At 49.1% G+C, this 22,817-nt stretch overlaps 1 protein-coding gene across 1 annotated transcript in view; it reads left to right on the top strand.

Annotated features, from left to right (window-relative positions):
- Gna12 (G protein subunit alpha 12) overlaps positions 1–21,829 on the top strand; it is an 81,590-nt gene extending 59,761 nt beyond the window's left edge. Inside the window, exons 3-4 of the mRNA XM_076923541.1 lie at positions 17,572–17,622; positions 19,090–21,829. Of these exons, the coding sequence (XP_076779656.1) occupies positions 17,572–17,622; positions 19,090–19,659 (621 nt within the window). The 3' untranslated portion in view covers positions 19,660–21,829. The remainder of the gene's footprint in view (positions 1–17,571; positions 17,623–19,089) is intronic.
- The last annotated feature ends 988 nt before the right edge of the window (positions 21,830–22,817 follow it).

Here is a 22,817-nt window from a genome sequence, read left to right as displayed (position 1 = left end):
CACACACACCCCTACACAGAAGTAAAAAGATCCCTAGTGTTGACACAGGTTACCTTTTAAAGATAAAGTGAGGGTTTTGTGAGGCTGCATCTGGGGTTCAAGTCATGTCCCACTTTGTAGCTTGTTTAGACAGGTTCTCACTCTGTAGCCCTGGCTGGCCTGAACCTCAGACACCCGCATGCCTGTGCCTCTGGAATGCTGGAGTTAAAGAGGGCACCACCTCCCCTGGCCCCGTGAGCTCTGCTGTATCTGTTAGATATATATATTAGCATCTTTTATTTACTTTCTGTCTGTCATGATTCGCAATGTTAAGAACTGAAAAGGCAAACAGCTGAACATGCAGAGCTGGTGTGTGAGGAGGAGGGTTATGTTGTTTATGTAAGGAAACGCAAACAGAAAGGAGGTGGGTTGTGTTGTCTGTATAAAGAACAGCACACAAAAGGGAGGTGACCCGAGCACTCCTAGGAGCTGGGTAGCCAGATGATGACCCTGAGCACTGGAGCACTGGGTAAGGGCCAGAGAGCTGAGGCTCTGGATGCTGATGTGGCAGGAAGGAGGACACATCTGTCTGTCTGTCTGTCTGTCTGTCTGTCACTGACGACAGGCACTCGTGCCTCGGGTCTACACAAGTAAAGCCTGGAGTGGCTGGACCACCTCTGCTCCCATGGTTGTTGTGTATGCCCACAGCCACAAAGCCATACATTCTCTGAGTTGACTGTTGTCATGTCACAATAATGCTGAGTTGCCTTGGCTGATGTCCAGTTCTCTGGGTCTCAAATGATCTTCCTGCCTTAGCCCCTAAGGGAGTTAGGAATACACATGTGCACTGCCATACTCAGCCCTAGATTATTTGTGTTATATTTGTTTATTGTGTACATGTTCATGTGTTAAGAAAGACATGTGGTCAGAAGACAATTTATGGAAGTCAGTTCTCTCCTACTGTGTTGGTCTGGGGACCCAAACTCAGGTTATCCAGCTTGATGGCAGGTACCTTTACTCAGCCTTCTCATCAGTCCCTAAATTATTTTTATTTTTAATTGTGCCCAAAGCATATTATTTTTGTAATTATAAAAGCCATGAGACATTTTAGGGATAGATTGTAAAAATCAGACCCTGCAGAAACATGTTTTATGAAGTTCATGTAGCATTTATGAAAGCAAGCTTTGGGTTTAGCTCCCTTTGACTAGCTGTAACGTGCTGTGTGGAAGTCCCACCTCCTTTTACCATTTCAGCAGCTAGCAGGAGTCTGTACCCTCCAGGTCTGCTGCCTGTCATTGTCTCACTGCATTTGGGTTAGACTGTCTAGCTAGCCAGTCCCTGGGATCTGCCTGTCTCTACCCTCTAATGCTGGGCTTAGCAATGATGGCCACCATGACCAGCTGTTTACACAGACGTCAGGGATCAGAATCCCAGCCTTTTTGCATAGAAACACTTTACCTACTGAGACATCTCCCTAGCCACCCTCCCCTCACCAGCACCCTTCCTTTTTTCTTTTCTTTCTTTTTTTTTTTTTTTTATGGCACCAAGAACGTGAGTATCCATCCCTGACTGAGCAAGTCCTATGCAGAGTCTGTGCCCATGCCTGTAGAGACCCATTTGTACTGTCTGTCCTGCTCACATTCCAGACCCATCTGTACTGTCCTGCTCACATTCCACCTCATGTTCCCCACAAGCACTCAGCCACGGCCACTACATTTGTCTCTCTTGCTGGCAGATCGTGTGTTGCCATGTTACTTGTACAAATCTTCTCAGGGCAGTCTGGTCCTTCACCCTTTGATCAACTCCAGGGGACTGAGTTAGGACTCAGCATAGCTGCAGGATACTCCTCAGGTATTTCTGATGTCCCATTGTTCCTACCATGCCCGCCCATTTGGAAATCTACTATAGTTCCTAGACATTATAGTACCTTCCCTTCCTAGGAAATCCCACCTCTTAGAACAAGGAACCTAATATCTCTGACATTTGGTGCCGAGGCTTCTTCAAATGCACAAAGAGCAGACAGTTCTGTTTCTCTGCTGTATTTATCAATAGAGCTAGCCGAGGCTCCAGCTACCAGCTGAGGCACCAGGCACAGGGATCCTAAGCTCTCAGACTCAAACAGAGGAAAGTCAATCCCTTAAACTGTGTCTCCTATTTGAACAGAGTTTCATGGTATTGGCCTTGGACTCATGATCTTCTTGCCTACGCCTCCAGAGTGCCAGAATTACAGATACGCACCACCATGGGGGTCCTTAAGCCTTGATTCTCACATCAAGTTCTACCCTGTGGCTCTTTACTGATCGTTATCCAAAATGTCTCCAGGTCCCATCACTTAAATTTCTGTCTCCCAAGGCAGCTCATTTCAGTCCACTTTGTGGTGAGATTTCAGCCAGATTAAGGCCATAAAATAGAAGACTGTTCTGCCTTGCATATCTATAATGCCAACACTCAAAAGACCAAGGTTAGGAGGATTGCAAGTTTGAGGCCAGCCTGGGCTAGAGAGAACAATGCTGCCTAGTAGCAAAGCCACATCCCAGCAGGTATGTCTGTTAGAATAAGCTTAGACACCCAAGAAACCGATTCGAAGGAACCTGTTTCACATGTGTAGAAAGCTAAGTGACAGGCTAGAGAGATGGTTCAGGTGCTCTTCCAAAAGATCCTGGTTCAATTCCCAGCACTCAGCTATAACCCAGTCCCAGCAGATGCCTGCTTCTGGCCACAGTGGCACCAGACACACATGTGATACGCAGATAAATATGCAGACAAAATACCAATGCATATAAAATAAAAATATAGAGAAATTTTTATTTAAAAAAAAATTAAACTTGCATGTGACAGCTACTGTGTTCTGCACCTCAGATTCTGTCCTTTGGTTTTGACAGTCTGGTTCACCAATTCATTCTCTTCCCATGTGCTTTGGTGAGAAAGTCCAAGAACACTGACCAAGTCCTCCATGGTGCCGTAACCTGTAAGAACACAAAGCACAGGCTTCTCTGCATGCTCTCTGGTCTTCACCTTTAATTGGATGTTTAGTCAGAAGAGAAATGTCATGTTCACAGAGCACCCATTATTCTCTGCCCACTCAGACATTTGGCAAATCTTGTCCTGAGATTTTTGCCATCAGCCTGGGGGTGGGGGGAGACCTTTTTTCTTTAAGCTTGAACACAAATGGTTATAGATGTCAGATGCTATGGCTTGAGAGAGTCACTTAGGTTTCTGGCATCCACATGCTTTTCTATTATGGAAAGGTCTTCCTTTGCTTCATGACACAGTAGATTATTGCTTTCCAGTCCACCTACCTCATCTGTGCACCCAGCCTGGATGGGCATTTAACATAATTAGTGCTTCCTAAGTCTCTAAGAATTTCACCAACTAAGAGTTGAGGCCAGTCCGGCCAGTCCAGTCTCAATCCCTATAGGACCCACTGGTGCAAAGGAGGGGAGAGGCCCCAAGGCTGCCCTCTCAACAGCCAGAGTTTGCTCAGAATCTGAGAAAACCCAGGCACACTCAAGTGGAATACAACACATGGAGCAGGCCATGGCCTTGACCAGGCCAGCTGACAGTCACTGAATTCCCCAAGCTGTGACACAGAGACATGACAAAACTCTACTGCCATGATACCAACAGGGCATGAAGTCAGTGCTAATCCCTGTCACAGCTAATTGTGAAGTGTAATTCGAGTGGTGTAGAAGTCATGCTTCTGAGCCAGAAACCTCCACACAGTATCTCAGCTGGCATGAGGATTAGGATAGTCCCAGGAACATAAGCTCTGCTGGGTGAGAGTAGTGCCGACGCCTTGAGGAGCCTTCTAGAAAGTGCAGGCTAGCCTCCTTAGAGGAAAGGTTGTACTCTTTCTCCAGTTGTCTTCATAGCAGAGCTGGATCTGTGACCAACAGTCAGGTGCTCATCTGTCCATCAGTTGGAAGGTGCTAATGACCTTGTTGACAAGGCCCTGCTGGCTGGGGAGGGAGCCCTGGGTGCCTGGGCTCCTAGAATGGGCAGAGATGGTGGCCAGAGGTTGGATGGGAAATCCACTCTGAAGGCACAGTCTAACCCTAACACCCCCCCCCCAACCCTAACCCTGAGTGTTCCCCACTTTCTCCTCTGGTTTTAGAACTCTCAGGTGACTCCTGCTTGAAAGCACTGCCCAGTGTTTTTTTTTTGGTTGTTCACGAAGTCACAGTGTCTCTAATGTCATCTCTTAGGGTTTGTTTGTTTGTTTGTTTGTTTGTTTGTTTTGGGTTTGGGAGTTTGTTTTTATTTTTGGCTTCTTACTGTGAGCGCTGCCATGGCTGTCTGGGCCAGTTCTTCCTCTTTCTCCTGTCCCCCTTCCTCCTCCCTTTCTCTCCCATCTTCCCATGTTTTCTTTTGGTATTTTCTAACCTTGCAGCCTCCCACCTTAGAGCTGTAAAATCCTGATAAACTTCTAACAGGCAACAAGGTTGTAATAATTCTGCCCCTATTCCCCTCTCTTGTGAGACATGCTATAAACATAGCTTTTCTCCCTCCCTCCCTCCCTTCCTCCCTCCATCCCTCCCTCCCTCCGTCCCTCCCTCTCTCCTTCCCTCCCACCTCTTTATTTTGCCTCAGAGACTGTCATACTCCACAGCCGAGGCTGGCCTTGAACTCTGGTGATTTTTTTGGTGATTTTTTTTTGGGGGGGCGGGGGTGCTGGGCTAGTGAGTACTAGGATTACAGGCTGAACCAACACATCTGGCTCCATTGTCATCTAGGGAAGGATTTTATCTTACATGAGAAAAAATTCTGTGGGGCTGGAGAGATGGCTTGGTGGTTTAGAGCGAGCGCCTGCTGCTCTTACAGAAGACACTGGTTCTCTATGGAACAGGCTTCATTTCCTTGATGCGGTGAGGAAATGGGGATCTACTTGGGAATCCCCCACTCTAGCAGCACAGGCTGCAGCTTCCCCACCTTCCTTCCCAGAGGCCCACAGAGGGAAGGACTAGCCACTCTCCTCTGAAGACCTTTGAAGGGAACTTGCTGGAGCTTGTAGTTCCATTTAGGGCTTTTACCCAGTTTCCTTTTAATTGACATGCGGGGTCTGTTTAACTTCCTGCTGCTATTTTGTCAAATAGCTGTGGTTTAATAAAGATGCACACAGCCTGTTTCAAGACTGCATAATTGGAGCGTTCCTGCCCTGTGAGCTGAGGCTCTGAAGTAGATCTTAGCCCTGAACCCGCACTGAGCTGCTCAGGATTATTAAACGGAGATGATTAATCCTCCTCGCAAGCAAGGCAGGAGCTGTCTTAAGTAAATAAGCTGGCTTTGTGGAAATTTTGTTCTTTTTATTCAGTTTTTTAGAAGTGTATAATTCAAGGACTTTTTAGTAAATTTCCCCAAGTTGTGCAAACATCACCCTAAAACCATTTTTAAAACATTTCCATCACACCAGTGAGATTCATCCCGCCCATCCACACTGGCCCCAGCTCCCAGCCCAGCCAGACTCTCAGCCATCCTCGGGTGTTTCCTGTAAATGCAGTCAAACAATAGCTGCTTTCTTTCTGTTGTTATTTTATTGTGCTGCTGTGGAGCACAATATGGGGCAGGAGGAGAAGGAAACAACACGGTACATGTACATATAGAGGCCAGAGATTGTCACTATCCTCTGTCAGTTCTTCATCTTTGCTTTGTATTGTTTTGAGACAGGATCTCATGTAGCACTGGTTGGTCAGGAACTCACTAAGTAGTCCAGGCTGGCCTTGAACTCACAGAGATGCATCTTGAGTGCTGACATTAAAGGAATGTGTCACTACATCTGATTTCTCTGTCTTACTTTTTAAAGCATTTTTCATTTTATTTATTTTGTGTGTGTGAATGTTTTTGCTTTCATGTGTATCTGTGCACCGTGTATATGCCTGGTGCCCAAAAGATGCTAGAAGAGACCGTTGGGTCCCCCAGGAACTGGAGTTAGAGAGAGAGGGTTGTGAGGTACCACGTAAGGGCTAGGAATGAACCCTGCATCCTCTGCAAGAGCTTCCAGTGCTCTGAACAGCTGAGTCAACTCCAGCTCTCTCTACCTTAAATTTTGAGGCAGGATTTCTGAATGACTGAATGACTGACTGAATGAATGAATATTAACCTCCACTGCTCCCAGTGCTGGTGCTTCAGACCCATTCTATGCCCTGGTTTTTCCGTAGGTTCTGAGGACGCTTTACCTGCTGAGCCTTTCCCTGGGCTAGCCCATGGCTGACTGCTTTGGCTTAGCATTAACAAGTCTCAGATTCCCTCAAGTTACCCGTGCATCCAGTATCAAGAGGCCATGCATTTTTGTTGCTGTGTTGCAGTGTGTGGATGAACAGTGTGCTCTCCACTGAGGACAGTGTTGCTATGAACAGCTCTGTACTGGAGCTTGAACCCAGGTTTTTGCGCGTGCTGGGCAGGGGTACCACTGAGCTCCAGCCCAGCCCGCTTCTCACTTTGTGTTTTGGGACAGTCTCACTCAGATGCCCAGGCTGGCCATGAACTTGAGATCTCCCTGTCTCAGCCTTCCTAGAGGCTAGGATTGCAGCCTGAACCACCAGACCGACCGTATTGGGAAGCTTTTAAATGAGAGATGCATATGGGCAGAGCTCACTAATGGCTTTATGCTTTTATGCTGTGGTTTCTCCCTTCCAGCATTCTCCTGATTTCTGTGAGAATTGGGGTCCCTTGATAATAGTAACTTTGCTGATTGTTCTGGTGGGGTCGTTCCCTGGGGAGGAGTTTGTCTTTCTAGGTAAACATTTAGAGGACTGTGAATAATGACCAGCGAACAAGCCTGCTCTGATGCCTCCCCCTTTCTATCCATGCCATTACAGACTCAAAGAGTGTGTGTGTGTGTGTGTGTGTGTGTGTGTGTGTGTGTGTGTGTGTGTCTGTGTGTGCATATGCACTTGCTTGTGGCTGTCCTCAGAGGCCTGCCCTGAGCTCCTGGATTCCCTGAAGCTAGAGTTCCAGGCACTTGTGTGTCATCTGATGTGGGCACTGGCAACCAAACTCTGGTCGCTCTTCCCACCCACTCCCACCTCCCAGTTTCTCAATGAACATTCTCTTCTAAATAGGAACTCACTGGCTATAGGGTATAATGTGATAAAATATTCTATCTTCCCTAGCCAACTTCAAGAAACCAAAGTCTGTGTTATACTTCTATTTACTAAGCTTTGACATTTTTCAAAAACATCAAGTTAAATTCTCCAAAATGTGGAAAACATGTTGCTTTGAGAGACAAGTCATTGACACCTTTCAAATGTCCTCTTTGTTCAAAAAGTCCCTGCTGCTCAGGCTATGGGAAGATGACACTTCACCTGGCGCTATTCCTGCGTAAACGTGTAGTGTTGCTCCAAGGAGGTCCCCCGAGGTGGCCTGGAGTTGGCTTCTGAGCATTCCAGACTGTGCTGTGATGAGCCCTCTCAGTGGCACTGCTGTCAGAGGAGCCTCAAGTCTCCATTCTTGAATAGCTGGCGCATTAGTTCAGTTTGGTTTGAGACAGACTTGTCCCTCCATCACTCAGGATCTCTGTGCCTCAGCTCCCCAAGCACTGGGATTATACACGTGTACTACCACTCCCGCCCTGAAACCAGTTAGAAGAGGGAAAGCCAAGTGGGGTGCTTACTTCACATCCATAAAGAGGGAAAGCGGGAATATCAGGAAACTTAAATGTTAGCTAGGGTTTGCACTCTGGTTGGTTGGCAAGTTGGTTTCATGTAAGTAGTTTCATTCATTCATTCAGTCCTTCCTGCCTGGGCCTATGCACTCCCTCCATAGGGATCTGTGTGGAAGCGGTCTGCTGGTGACCAGCGAGCAGAACTCTGTTTCTTTTGTGAGAAGATGGTACTGAGAGTTGAGTCCAGACCTCATATATGCTGGGCAAGTGCACGACCGTGAGCTCCATCCCAGCCCTCAGTTTGCTTTGCATTTTAAGGCAGGGGTTTGCTATGTAACCCAGGCTGGCTTTGCATTTAGGGACCTCTTGCCTCAGCCAGCTTCTGCTTGCTTGTTTCCTTCTTTCCCTCTTCCTCCTCCTCCTCCTGTTCCTCTTCATCCTACCCCCTCCTCTTCTTCTTCTTCCTCCTCCTCCTCCTCCTCCTCCTCCTCCTCCTCCTCCTCCTCCTCCTCCTCCTCCTCCTGTTCCTCTTCTTCTGCTTTGAGCCAGCCTTAGACCCTGGGCCTCTTGGTGTCAGAACCCTCCTGGTGCACATGCATCTGGTCTGTGAGTGGCAGGTGTGTCACAGTGTTAGCTTCAAACAGTAGCCAGGGTGGATGAAGGGAGTTTACTGTGTCAGACAAGGCCTTGGCTCATTGTGAGCCAACAAGGGGAGCATCCCTCAGAGGGCCACTTGTCCTGGAGCTTAGCATCTGCCATCTGACTCTGTCACACTGGCAAGTTGGCAAGTGTGTGCTGCCATTCATGGTCAGATGAGGTCATTCTGTGTCTACATCTCAAGAGGGACACGAGAACAGCAATTATGCTATTTGCACCACTGTGCATACCACCGTTCGTGCCTATGTGCATGCGTGCGTGTGTATGTGTGTGTGTGTGTTGGGGCAGGGTCTCATAAAATCCCAATAACCTCTCATCAACAGAACATTCAAGAAGTGAGAACCTCTGAGAAGAGAGGAGAAGGCAACTTCTGTTTGTTGTCTCTGGTCAGAAGCCAGGAAGGAGATCTCAGCTCCCTGTCCAAACCCAAATCAAGAGTGCTGGTTGAAGGGATGGCTTGCTGAGTCAGTGGTCCTGGGGCCACAGGCCCAGGATTTAGAGCATCAGGCAAGAGAGAAGACAACACAAGGGCTCTTTATGAGGAGCGGGAGGCCTGAACAGGCCTACAGGGGAGCCTGGGCCTCCCTGCCCTCAGCCTGGCCTCCCAGCTGGCCACAGCGCCTGGGCTGCATGGCAGAGCTTGCCTCTCCTTGCTTCAGAGAGCCCACTGCCCCCACAGCAGGGATGACTCAGTGTCTGGCAGGCGGACGCTGCTTTGAGCCTTGTTCTTTCCCTTTTGCTCAGCCTGTAGTGGGGGAGGTCAAGGCCTTGTCATACAGCAGGAAGATGCTGTGACCCCTTCCCTTTGGCAAGCCTCCACCACCAAATGGGAGGGACTTGCCTGGCCCCTTGTTGTCTTTCAGCTCTGTGCCCTTGTTCTTCTCTGAGAGGAGCCACTGCCCTTATTTAGATGGCCTAGAGTAGTCTGTGGGAGACACAGTTGCTCTTCACTCGTCGGCAGCATCTGGTCTGTAACCTTTTGTAGTCCACACTTCTGTTCTCTCAGGCCATGCACATAGTGAGGCACAGAGTTCAAGCGTGTGTGTGTGTGTGTGTGTGTGTGTGTGTGTGTGTGTGTGTGTGTGTGTGTGTGTGTATGGTGTGGTACTAGGGTTTGGCATGCTAGACAAGCATTCTCCCACATCACCACCACTTTCATTAACAGCCCCATCTTTTCATTTGTTTGGGTTCTCCCACATTTTCAGTAGCAAATGCTTTTTGTTGAACTTTAATGTGTGTGTGTGTGTGTGTGTGTGTGTGTGTGTGTGTACCTGAGGAGCTGAGGAGATGGTGCAGCTGATAGATAAAAGTACTTGCTGTGTAAGCATGAGGAACTGGGTTCAAATCCCTGGCACCCATATAAAAAGCCAGGTGTGCCTGTGCACACACCTGTAACCCCAGCACTACCAAGGCCAAAACAGGCAGATTGCTGGGACTTGTTAGCTACCAGACTAGCTTCCAGCTCAGTAGGAGACCCTGTCCCAAAAGAAAAGCAGAGAGTGGTAAAGCAGGTCAGCTTAGGCTTCAAAGCAAGTTTGAGGCCAGCTGGGGCTACATGTGACTCTGTTTGTAAATAAATCAATTGATTTATTAATTTAAAAAGAAAAAAAACAGCCAGAAGTTGTAAATCAAGTAACATTTAGTTTGAACTCTAAGCTGCGAGACTGGCTTGAAGGTGTGTTTGCACATCTGCTGTTCTTGCAGAGGACTCAGGCTTGATGACCAGCACCTACAGGATGGCTTACCACCATCCTTAAGTCCAGTTCCAAAGGATCTGGCACCTCTTCGGGCCTCTGCAGGCACCAGGCACATACACAGAGCACAGACATACATGCAGGCACCAGGCACATACACAGAGCACAGACATACATGCAGGCACCAGGCACATACACAGAGCACAGACATACATGCAGGCACCAGGCACATACACAGAGTACAGACATACATGCAGGCACCAGGCACATACACAGAGCACAGACATACATGCAGGTACCAGGCACATACACAGAGCACAGACATACATGCAGGCAAAATACTCATACACATAACAAAGGCATGCCGTTTGTAAAACGGGCTGCCTGATAAATTAACTAGACTAGATGGCAGTGGTCTTGGCTGGCCTGCAGGAAGCATGCCTCTCTCAGCTTTCTCTTCCTGTGGACCTCAGTAGCTTCAGATAAATTGAAGAAACTTGCATAGAGTTTTCCTACTTTCCTTCTGTAATGTCACAAGTCCTACCCTCATGTCAGCCACCCCCAAATAAACATCGTCCTTGTCGGCCTGGAATCAGCAATGGGATCAGGGAGAAACTGGGGTCTGGAGAGGCAGCAGAGCCAGGTTGTCATGGGGCCTGCAGCAACAGGGTATCTGCAGAGGACTGGGGACCCATGAGGGCTGGGCTGGAATGTGCTGGAGTGGGACAGCTCCAGGAGAGCACTGTGTTCTGAGGGAACTCAGGCTGCCCATCAGCATCAAGCAGAGCTGGGCCAGCTCCTGCAGCCCTGAGGGAGAAACTACGATTCCCACACAACCTGCCTGGGGAAGGAAGTGAGGGTGGTCTTAGGGGAGGAGCCTGGGGAACCTCAGGACAGGACAAGCAGACTGTCTTGGTTTAGGGTGTGCTTGTGACTACACCTTCACAAGCATGCGCCTCCATGGGGCTCATCAGAGATGTCTTCACATCATATGCAGAAAGAGGTAGCACCAGCTCTGTCTGGATGGATTCTGGAGGGGCATCTGTAAGTCTCCACCACTGCCCACTCGGATTGGTCACTCTGGTTTATTCTGAAACCAGTTATATCAGGTCATACCCTCCATGTTGCAGGTCAACTCAGAGTATTTGGACTCAGGCTCAGGAGGAAAGGAATGGCGTGGGGATGCCAAAAAAACATCCCAAAGTAGACCTGAGTAGTTTGACTCTGGTCACAACAGCCTCAAGTAAGCATGGTGGTACACACTCAGAAAGTTGAGGGAGGGAATCAAGACCCAGGCCAACCTGGGCTGTATAGTAAAGCCCTATGTCAAAACAGCCTAATAAGAATAGGGGCTGGGGAAGTGGCTTGGTGGGTAAAGTGCTGCTGCACAAGTGTAGAGACCTGAGTTCAGATCCCTGCACTGACAGGATTAGACAGGCAGATCCTGTTAGAGTAGGCAGGGTGCTTGCTGACCGGTCTAGCCCAACTGGTGAGCTCTAGGTTCAGTGAGACACTTTGTCTTAGAAAATAAGGTAGAACAAAGAAGAAGAAAGAAAAGGGAAAAGTAAGGCCTTAAACAATCAACAGAAGATAGCCAGCATTGATCGCCGGCCTCCACACAATGTACAAGTGTTCCAGGAAAGTAAGTTGACCTATGTTAAAAAGCTCATACAGGGGCTGGAGAGAGAGCTGACTGCGTGGGTTAAAAGAGCTAGCCTTGCAAGCTACATGATCCGAGTTTGACCCCTAGAACTCACAGAAGAGGGAGCCAACCCATCTAACCTTCATGCACCTGCATGTGCATGAACACACAACAATAATAATAAACTAAAAATAATGAAATGTATAAATACCTCTCACATCCTGGACAACTACAAGATTAGGCCTGAAAACATTTTAGAAGTAGCCAAACAGTTCTGTACCATAACCAGTATTAAATAGTTCTATACCACAATCAATATTAAAAACACTAGTGAACACTGGTAAACCTCATAAACACCACAGCCTCCAGCCAGCAGAGCCACTGTCCTGAGTTCAGAGCACTTATGCCTTTATCTTTCTTGTGTCCTGTCACCTAAATATGGCTAACTGGCAACTTTGAGAAACATACAGCTCACACCTGGACCGGCTCCTTACCCTACACCTCATTTGGCGTCTGTAGCTGGAAGACAGTGACACCTGCTCTCCTGTTGCAGCAAGTTGTTAGCAGCTGAAGGCCCTGGCTGTGTTGCTCGTCAGAAGCACACTGGATGTGTTAGGGAGGCTTGGTCTTGCTTAGTGTTATCTCTGTGTATCCCGGGCTGGGCTGCCCCTGTCTCGGTGTTTCCAAGAGCTGGCGTTGTAGGTATGTGCCTCCATGCCTGGCTTATCTATTAATTTTTATAACTAGTGTTTAGTTTTGCCTATGTTTTAACTTTATGTGTATAAATACTTGTACTGCACTTGTCAATGCATGATGGCACATGCTTGTAATCCCAGCACTCTGCATTGGAGGCCATCCTGGGCTACATGTGACCCTGAAAACAGAGAGCAAAAGAGAAATGTTACTAGCTGGGTGTTTGTGTGGGTTTGAGGCCACCACCCCCCTTCCCCAAAAAGAACTTCTTACCCTGACTTCTTAGGCAAACATTACATTTTTTTTCTGAGATGCGTTGTTAATGGTGGGGCTAAGCGAGGTGTCCACTGAACTCAGAGTGGGTGGGCACATTCACACTGGGCACCAGCCTCTCAGGCAGCAGGCTCCCAGGCTCTGAGACTTCCTCAGGGCAAAGTTACCTTCCTACCATAACAAGCCGGCCACCACTTACTCATCACCTCTCTGTTGTGAAGCGTGTCTGATGAGCACACTAGATAGGTAGGTAGGCGGGTGGGTGGATGGATGGATGGATGGATGGATAGATAGATAGATATTAGATAGATAGATGATAGATCGGGGAAGAGAGGGAGGGATGGAGGGAGGGAGGGAGGGAAAGAGAGAGAGAGAGAGAATATGAGAATATCAGAGGCTGACCTTGAAATTAGAGATCTGTTTGCCTCTGCCTCCTGGAGTCTGGGATTGAAGATGTGTGTCACAATACCTGGCTTTCTTTTAAAAACATTTTTGAAAGTTTATTTACGTGGGTGTGTATGAGAGAGAGAGAGAGAGAGAGAGAGAGAGAGAGAGAGAGAGAGAGAGAGAGAAATATCTTATATACATATATATATTTGAAAATGTTCTCAGAGGTAGCACAGGTCTTTCATCCCAGCTACTCTGGAAGCTGAGACAGAAGGTTTGAAAGATCAAGGCTAGCCTGGGCAATTTGCCTGGAGCCTGTCTCAAAATGAAAAATAGAGAGGGCTAGGCTTAGTGGTAGATCCTTGTCTAGCATTCGAATATGATGCTCTAGGTACCTCAGCCGGGGTGGGGATGGGGAGCATACTCAGTTTTCATTTCACTCAGTTTGTTTGTGACAGGGTATCTCTATGTAGCCCTGGCTGTCCTGAAACTCACTCTGTAGGTCTCAAATTCAGAGATCAACCTGCCTCTGCCTCTCAAGTGCTGGGATTAAAGGTGTGAGTCACCACTGCCCAGCTCAGTTTTCATGTCTCACACAAGGATTATTGGAAGCTTGAAATACTGAGTGTTTTGGTTTCCAGGTCTTTCCTTTATTTGGGAATAGGGTAAAAACCCAGGGGCTTTCCAGAAGAAGCTGAAGAAACAGGTGCTGACTCACTTCCCAGCAGGCGCAGGGTTTGCTGACTGTTTATTAGGAGCTCTGCTGGTGGGTGGGTAGGTCCTTCTCTCTGCCTGAGGGTCATCTGCACAGTACTAGACAGTGGACAGTCAAAGGGTCACTAAACTAGGAAAGAGGAGGTGTCTAGCATAGGCAGCCTTGAAAAGTACACATTGGGCTATGGAAATGACTCAGTAGGCAAAAGTGCCACTCAGCCCTTGAAGCCAACTCCTGCAAGTTGTCCTCTCTCTTCTCCTCCCCCTTGCCCCAACACACACACATAAATAAGCTTTGAAAAAAGATTTTAAAAGAAAGCCAGGCTTTGTGACCACACCTTTAACCCAGCCTTCAGGAGGCAGAGGCAAACAGATCTCTGAATTCAAGGTCAGCCTGGCCTATAGAGTGAATTCCAGGAGACGCTAAATGGTGAGACTCTGTCTCAAAACAAAAACAAAAAACAAACAAACAAAAAAAGAATCTCTAAGGGGTTTTAACGGGGTAAAGACTTTTGTGTCTTTATGCAGTAACCAGGACCTCTGAGGCTCTAGACTGCTGGGGCTGAGGGCACACTGGGCAGCAGGACGTTCCCTTTTATAGCTCATAGTTCTTTACCCCTAAATTACTCCTTTCTGTGGCTGCATAGCAAACGGCTGTTGTATAGCAACTGAAAGCCACAGATGCCTAGCATCCAGGTAGTGTCGCACATATGAGCTGAGAGTCGGGACAGGACGAGGCTCTCACACCTGCAGCAGTCCAGGTGTCGTCTGTGCCCTCATCTAGGTGTGTGACTGACATCGCCATGTTCTTGGAGCTGCCAATAAAGACTTTTCTCAGGTCTTCCTCGTTACCCACCACCCTCGACGGTGGCCTCCAAAGTCCCTGCGCACACCACTGTGCTGTCTCGCCAACCCTGAATCACTACTGCACTAGGGACTCCCTTCCTTCTGCTGATGCCACCACATAAGCTAGCAAACAGGGAAATGCCTACCACTAGTAAGCCTTGAAAACATACACACTGCTCCAGACCATGAGACACCATGGTCAGAGGAGGGGACAGTGTTCCTGAGGATGACACACAACGCGTGCATGCATGCAAGCATGCACCTAAAGCCCCATAGAAGGATTCCTCCTTCCTTCTGCTTATGCTACTATTCTAGTAGAACCAAAAGGGAGTGGCCCAGGCTGTGAGCTGTCACCCCTGCCCAGCCTACTGGGGTGACATGGTGGAGCCACTATGATCCAGATGCTTCCTGCCTTTGTGTTGAGAGAGGAGACAGGACCAGGAGAGGGGAAAGTCAGCACAGGCTGACCCACTTGGTCTCTTGAAACGCCTTCCATGCAAGCAGGGTGGGACAGCTATGTGAGGAGCACAGGCTGCCTATAGAGATGAGAGCTCGTTTCTGGGCGTCAGGTGCCTCTTCCTACCTCAGAGCTTGGCTGCCAACCACAGGGCTGTCTTTGCTGCATACCGTGGGGGCTGATGCAGGGAAACGTGAGTGCTGCCATCCCTAGAACAAAACCCTCTCCTTTGAATCTTCCCTACGACCTTCCCTCCAAGCAGGAAGGAAGTGACTGGTCACCTCTTCCTCTAGGCCATCTGGGCCAAGGGACAGAGAGACAGACAAACAAGAGCTGGGCTGTGTACATCTGCCGTCTCAGCACAGAGAAGGCTGACGCAAGAGGATCATTAGCTCAGGCCAGCCTAGGCTGCATCATTAGACAAGATCTCAAAGGTTTTAAAAGTAAAACAAAAAATAAACCACTCTTAGAGGCTGATTTTTGTCAACTTTTTGTCAGAAAGTCACAATCTATAATGGGTGCCCTGTCGTGGCCTATCCTTGAAGACCTAGGATGTGCCACTTGGGAGATGGCTTGGGTGGCAGTGTATTTGCCACACAAGCATGCAGACCTGAGTTTGAGCCCCAGAACCCACATAGGGAGCCAACATCCCAGCATCTGTAGGCAAAGACAGGAGGAACTCTGGGCCAGTTAGCCTAGTTGATGATCTCCAGACCACTGAGGGGCCGGCCCTGTGTCAGAGGATGATACCCGAGCCTCTCTTTTGGCCTACACACACACACATACACAGGCATGCACAACATACACGCATCAAACAAAAGAATAATTTTTGTTTCACCGCCATCCTTTTGCGTGTGTGTGACCTTGCCTTTGTACACTTCTGTGAGAATGCACAAAGTGACGGCAGCAGGTGAACCTGTGCCTACTGTCATCTTTCAGACGAAGGTTCTTATAGAATTTAGACAGCTACGCTCTTTGGAATTCACAGAAGAATTGTTTTCTAGTCTTCAGTTTGCTTACTTTATTCTTCTTCCTCTTTCTCCTCCTCTTCTTCTTCCTCCTCCTCCTCCATTTATTTTGTGTGTGGGTGCACATAGGCACATGTAAGCCATGGCACACATGTAGAGGTCGGAGGACAACTTTGTGGAGTCAGTTCTCAGTTTCTGCCTTCATAGGATTCAGGCATCAATCTCAGGTCGTCAGCCTTGGCAGCAAGTGCTCTTACCACTGAGCCATCTTGCCTGTCCAGCCTTTGATTTCTGAAGGAAGCTTCGTGTGCTGTTTACTCAGCACTCTGTGTCACTCCCATTATTTGTGGCCTAGAAGCCTCTCTCCTCTCTGGCCCTGTAAGTGCCATTGCATTCAGTTACCCAGCATGCCTAGAGGTCAGGGCCATGAGTGATGCATGCAGGGACTGGCATTGGCTGTTGAGTGGCTCAGTTTGTGATCCAGCAGAAAAACTCATCACCAAAGATTCTCCTCATTCTGTGTCATGGATCATACAGAGGCTTCTAGAAGCTGGACTCGCATCTTTACAGACAGCACCTGAAGCCCTTGGACCATGTGTGTCAGAGGCAAAACTTCTTGTTTTACTTCTCGCCCCAGCCCTTGTTGCTGGTGTGGCCTGAGACAGTATCCACCATCTGCACCAGAGGGAAGCAGGGAAGCACCGAGAAGAAGAGTTTAGATCTGGGGCTAGAGCTGTGGGATGATGGGGTTTGAGGCTTGCTTGTTTTAAGTCAGGCTGGCCTCACACTGGCACTGTAGCTGAGAGTGCCCTGGATTCCAGCTGTGCACACCAGCCGGTTTGTGTAGTGCTCTGCGGGCCTCGGCCTGCATGCTCGACAGACAGGCTAGCAACTGAGCTGCAGCTCCAGCCTCAAACAGCATTGTTCTGTTCTGTTCTTTTTCTTTCTTTAAGTTGTGGAGTTTGGGAGTTGTTCTGTTTGGTTGTTGTTTTGTTTCTCTGAAGTAGAGTGTTGCTCTATAGGTCTACCTGGATTGGGATTCTCTCTGTAGCCCAAGTTGGCCCAGAACTTGTAGTAATCTTCCTGTCTCAGCTTCCCAAGAGCTGAGACTGTAGATGTGTACGGCCACACCTGGGCCGTTGTTTAAATCACATGTACCGTTCTGTTGTGCTTTCCATTGCTGTGACCCAGAGCAGCTTGGGGAAGGAAAGGGTTTTTCTGCCTTACACTTCATATCACAGTCCATCACTGAGGGACAGCAGGGCAGGAACTGACGCAGAGGCCATGGAGGAGTGCTGCCCACTGCCTCACTTCTGGTCTGCTCATCTATCTTTTAATTTGTACAACCAAAGGACCACCTTCCCAGGGGTGGCAGCATCCACAGTGGGCCAGCGCCAGCATCAATCATTAATTAAGAAAATGCCTGTAGGCCAACCTGATGCAAAAACTCCCCAATTGATAGTCCCTCTTCCTAGGTGACGAGTTAACAGGGGAAAAAAAAAAAAAAAAGCAGCACCCAGCCAGTCTCTGCCTTCTTAGACACTGCTCTCCTGTTGCACAGCAGAGCAGCCGTGCCCGCTCTGCCCCCAGTCCCATCCTTCCATCTGTTACTCTGGCTTCCTCTGGCAAGTCTGAGCTGTGACTGTTTTTCTTCACAACAGGGTGAATCTGTGAAGTACTTCCTGGATAACTTAGACCGGATTGGCCAGCTGGTGAGTAGCCCACCTCCCCCCACTACCACAGACCACGATCCAGGGTTAGAAAACCTGCAGTGGAGACCAAAGCAGACGAGGGGCTCCAGTGGCGCTGTGGGCCAGCTCGTCAGATGGCTGCTGTGAATTGTGCCATCTGCCATGTCCCTGCTCGATTCTACACACCTGCACTTAGGGAAGGGGTCTCCCTGTGAGAATGGCTTCACCCCAGTCCCTGTGAGAAACACGGGAGCCCCGGCTGGGGCCAGAGGAGGCTTTTCTGTCACTTGCTGTGGTAGAGAAGTTCTAGCGTGCGCCAAGGCCCGCAGTCCCTCACAAGCTGCCTACCTGCCTGCCAGGAGCGCCTCTGTTGTCACTGTCCCCTCAGTCTCAGGTCTACATGTGCTGGAAGCCCAGCACTCAGCAGGCCTGTGAGGGAGCATGGAGGCTCTAGGCCAGCCTGGGAGACCTGTCTCAGTAAAATATAAAAATACAATGATGAGTGCACACGGCTGACAACTGGAAGCACAGTCGCACTGCTATTTTGCTCCTGAAAGACTGGCAGAGCCCCCAGTGCCCGCCAGCACCCAGACAGCTTGGAGACGTCCCCCGTCACCGGGTGGGTTTGCCTTGGTGATGTTGGTGCTTTTATAATGTTTTGAACTGATGTGGAATGAGCCCCAGTCATCACTAGGTAGTGTCACCGCAGTGTCTGTCAGATTGTTCCTGCCTGCTGTTTTCTCCCCTTTGATTTATTGACTGAAGTACCCTTCTATCTGAGTGTCTCACTCTGGATCTCACTGTTCTGGCCTCATAGTGTGGATACCTTCTGTCCCCTGTGACATGAGTAGACAAATGTACTGATCCCTGAGGCCTTCAAAAATCAGAATTAAAGGGTTTGAGAATTGCCACAATTAGGACCTTAGGGAGTGGCTCTGTGGGAGATACCTGCCTGGAATCCCCCACTGGGGAGTTGGGGTATGGCTCAGTGCAGAGCATGCAGGAGACTGTTTAATCTGCAGCACCGAAGAAAAGTAAAGTGTTTCCCAAGGCAAACACACTAAATATCTCAAGGCTTCATTTAGATCACAGTATCAACCTAAATTAGTCAGTGGGAAGGTTTTAGAACATAAATGGTCTGGAAGCTAGAAAAATAAATGATGCTTACGTTATAGAAACAAATGAAGAAGATTTTTAATTTCTTCTAGTGAAGAAGACAGGCCGAGATTTTACATGAGACCCAACTGAAGGTTCTGGCCATTCTGTCTCAAGCCAGAGAGCGTGTATTCATTAAGAAATGAGGTGTTCAATCCTGTTATTTTATTGCAAGATGGATTTAAAGTTTTGTCAGTGAGACTTGCTTTTCACTTTTGGTTAAATGTTCTTGCAGAGGTCCCTGTCTTGTATCTTTCTCCTGCAGCCAGTCCCTCTGCCATCCTTCCCTGGCTTCCTTCCTTCCCAAATGTCTGCCTTCCTCATGTTTTCCAGAACTACTTCCCCAGTAAGCAAGACATCCTACTGGCTAGAAAGGCCACCAAGGGAATTGTGGAACATGACTTCGTTATAAAGAAAATCCCATTTAAGATGGTGGATGTGGGTGGCCAGAGGTCACAGCGCCAGAAGTGGTTCCAGTGCTTCGACGGGATCACCTCAATCCTGTTCATGGTGTCCTCAAGCGAGTACGACCAGGTCCTCATGGAGGACAGGCGCACCAACCGGCTGATGGAGTCCATGAACATCTTCGAGACCATCGTCAACAACAAGCTCTTCTTCAACGTCTCCATCATCCTCTTCCTCAACAAGATGGACCTCCTGGTGGAGAAGGTGAAGTCGGTGAGCATTAAGAAGCACTTCCCGGATTTCAAGGGTGACCCGCACCGGCTGGAGGACGTCCAGCGCTACCTGGTGCAGTGCTTTGACAGGAAGCGCAGGAACCGCAGCAAGCCCCTGTTCCACCACTTCACCACCGCCATCGACACCGAGAACATCCGCTTTGTGTTCCACGCTGTGAAGGACACCATCCTGCAGGAGAACCTGAAAGACATCATGCTGCAGTGAGAGACAGCCCCTCTGCCGTCCTCTCGTGGCCTCCGTGGCCTGTGGCCATGTGTCTCTGGTGTGTCTGCCACCTGCGTGGACCTGCAGTGGGCATCTCCAGTCCATACCATCTAATACCTGGCTCAAGAGTGCTGGACTACCAACCACACCAGCGAGCTCCGGGCAAGAAGACGTGGGAGTGTCAGCGATAGCTACTGAGTCGGGGACTGTGAAACTACTGAATCCACGCCGTGGCTCTGGTGTTGATCTGAAAACCTGGGAACACAGCTTTCTCCCTCCCTACAGAAACTCTTCCTTGCTGACACAACTTAACCAAGGTTCAGGTGTGCACAGACACACACGTGCTCTCATTAATGACAAACACAACCCCAGCTGGCCTTGCAGACGGCCCTTCCCTCAGACACTAACTCGGAAGCTTAGCCTTACACCAGGCTGTAGAGGGGCATGTAATGCTAATCTCAGAGTGTCCAAGCTCCGGCCACAGCGCCACCTCCCAAAGTGAACACACTGCCTTTAAAATTGTGCCAACACCCTCCAAGTCCCCACTCTGAGGCATATCAGGATGAGCAAAGGAGCCGAGTCAGGAGTCCACACTCCTACTGTAGAGAACACAGTGGAGCTGTGAACCTGCCTCACTGCCCTGGTAGCCACTCACCGTGTCTCCATGCCCAGTGGGCCACAGTGTGGAAAGGTGGCCTCGGAAGCAGCTCTGGCCAGCCTGTGCACACGTAGTGGTGCTCTCTCCTCCTCCCCCGTCCCTCCACAGCCCATGGCAAAGACACATAATCAAGTGGCCTTGTAGGTTGCCTTACTTGACAGTTGGTGGCATGTAGCATCCCCTGTCCTGGGCCCTGGAAGTGGGCCAGACATGCTCTGTAACTCTAGAGCATCCTCAAGTCTTGGCTGCTTGGTGGGCCCAGCTACTGGTCCTTCAGGAGAAGCCCTGGGCTCTGCACACCACCCCTCACCATTGCCTTCACTCAGTGCACTCTGCTCTCTGGGCGGCTGGCAGGCCGGGTCCGGTCACTCTGCGTACAAAGCCAGTCTGCACCCTCCTAGCCCTGGTGCATGAGGGTGCAGAAGGCTGGGGACATCAGCACAACCTGCTAAGCCTCAGCCTGGCCTGGCCAGCCTCCTGGCAGGCTTCGCACTGTTTCACAATATATTGCATTCCAGACCTGCCCCTCTGTACATGAGTTACTTTCTGGGAGCTGGGGTGTGGCTTTTAGCTCCCCCAGAGCGTTCTTTGGCTCACTAACACATCCAAGGGCCCTGTCTGCAACCGAATTGCTCCTGACACTTGATCCCTGTTGCATCCTGGTCTTGGCTCATTTTGGCCACCAGACACATAGGATTCTTGGAGCAGATGCTAAGCCAGGAGACGGGATGGGACCACTTGTTAGAGCCCTCATCATTGCAGTGCTCTGACTAGGAAAGAGTCTCACGCTCGCTTGCTGAGCTTCTGGCGCTTTCCTTTGGGGAGAGAACAGCTGTTCTGCCTGTTTCCCCAAGTCTGCACAAGCTGAGGGATGTGGCCAGGTTAGTACAGGACCAGCAACCTTTCAGGGCTCTTTGGGGGTCTCAGGTCCACACACAGTCACCAAATGCCCGATGTATCTGTCAGTGCTGAGACCCCAAACAGATACAACCTGTTCCCAGCCACTGCTGGGGGCCACTGTGACCAAGGTGAGTGCGGGGTTGTCAGGGAGAGCGCTGTCCCTCTGACAACCTGGCCATATGATATGTACCAGTCACTTTGAAAGCCGGCAGCATGTGAGTAGCAAGGTGTGAACTTGAGCTAGCTGGGCAGAATGCAGGCAGATGGGCAGAGGCCCACCATCCTGGCGAGCTGAGCCTGGCTGTGTCCTTTCTGTTAGGACACCCCTACTCTGTGATCTGTGAAGTGGTGCAATTGGAAGACGAGGCTGGAGTCATTTACAAGTTTCTACATGTAGACTGTAGTCAGGTTTTCTCCCAGACCTTAGGCTTTTGTATTTTTTTTAATTTTAATTTCACTGTTACCCTTGACTAGTGTCCTTTTTGTTGCAGTGTTGGAAAAGCAGGAGGTATTTGTGCCTCATCTATTACTGCAAAAAAAAAAAAAAAAAAAAAAAAAAAAAAAAAAAAAAAAAAAATTAAATAAATGTAACAATAAATGTCCTAAAAACCAGTCCGCTTCCTGCCTAGTAAGCTGTTGATGTTCAAGAGTGGGCACGGGGTGGGACACTGAGAAGCGCTCTCCACTCCTCTGTACAGAGGGTCTTTCAAAGTTCTTGACTCATCTGTCTGGCTTGAAGATTTGAGCTTCACACCTCTAGATGTTGGTCAGAGTGAGTTCTTGGTTTTTCTTTGCTTCATGTAAAACACAGGTGATGTGTTTATAAAAAGATGAAGACATAAAGAATATGTTCTATAGGGGTATGAGGTGAGGTATGGGGGAAGGGGATGTCTCAGTGGGCCCATGCCGATGTATTCCCCTCCCCCCCCCCCCCCGAGGGACAGCCACACAGTATAGTATAAAATAGAGTTTATTCAGGGCATGGGGAGGGGAGTTAAGAGGGTAGTAGAGGCAGAGAGACTAGAGAAGTAGAGGCCAGTCATGAGCACATGGAAAGAGGGGGAAGGGGCAAGGGGACAGAGGGGGTGAGCGGGCAAGAGAGCAAGAAAGAGAGGAGGGGCCAAGCAGTGCCTTTTATAGTGAGCCAGGTAGTGAGCCAGGCAACTGTGGGAGGAGCATACCTGGCTGTTGCCAGGTAACAGTGGGATGGAGTTTGGACAGAATGCTAACAACAGGTTTACTACTCAAAGCCAGCATTCACTTCCTCATTTTCCATCCCAAAAGCACAGCCTCCTTCATTTGAAGATTGACCCTGTTAATTGCACATTTTAATTCCATGTACCTGAGCCTGGCAGGTCCGAGAGCCGTCATAAATGGCTTTTATCAGTGAAAGTCTCCAAAACACATGACATGTGAATGTGATGTGCTGCATACATTAAAATGCACCTTTACCTAGGCACAGCCTCTTGGGAGGTGGAGGCTGAAGGAGCATTCAAATCCAGCCTGGGATGCTCGGGACCCTATCTCAACAATAAGCACACAGAAGAGGCCAGGACACGGCTCAACAGGTAACAACGGCACTTACTGCACAAACATTAGC

Source organism: Arvicanthis niloticus, chromosome 24 (assembly GCF_011762505.2).
Source record: "Arvicanthis niloticus isolate mArvNil1 chromosome 24, mArvNil1.pat.X, whole genome shotgun sequence".
NCBI lineage: Eukaryota > Metazoa > Chordata > Mammalia > Rodentia > Muridae > Arvicanthis > Arvicanthis niloticus.
This window is presented reverse-complemented; position numbering and strand designations above follow the sequence as displayed.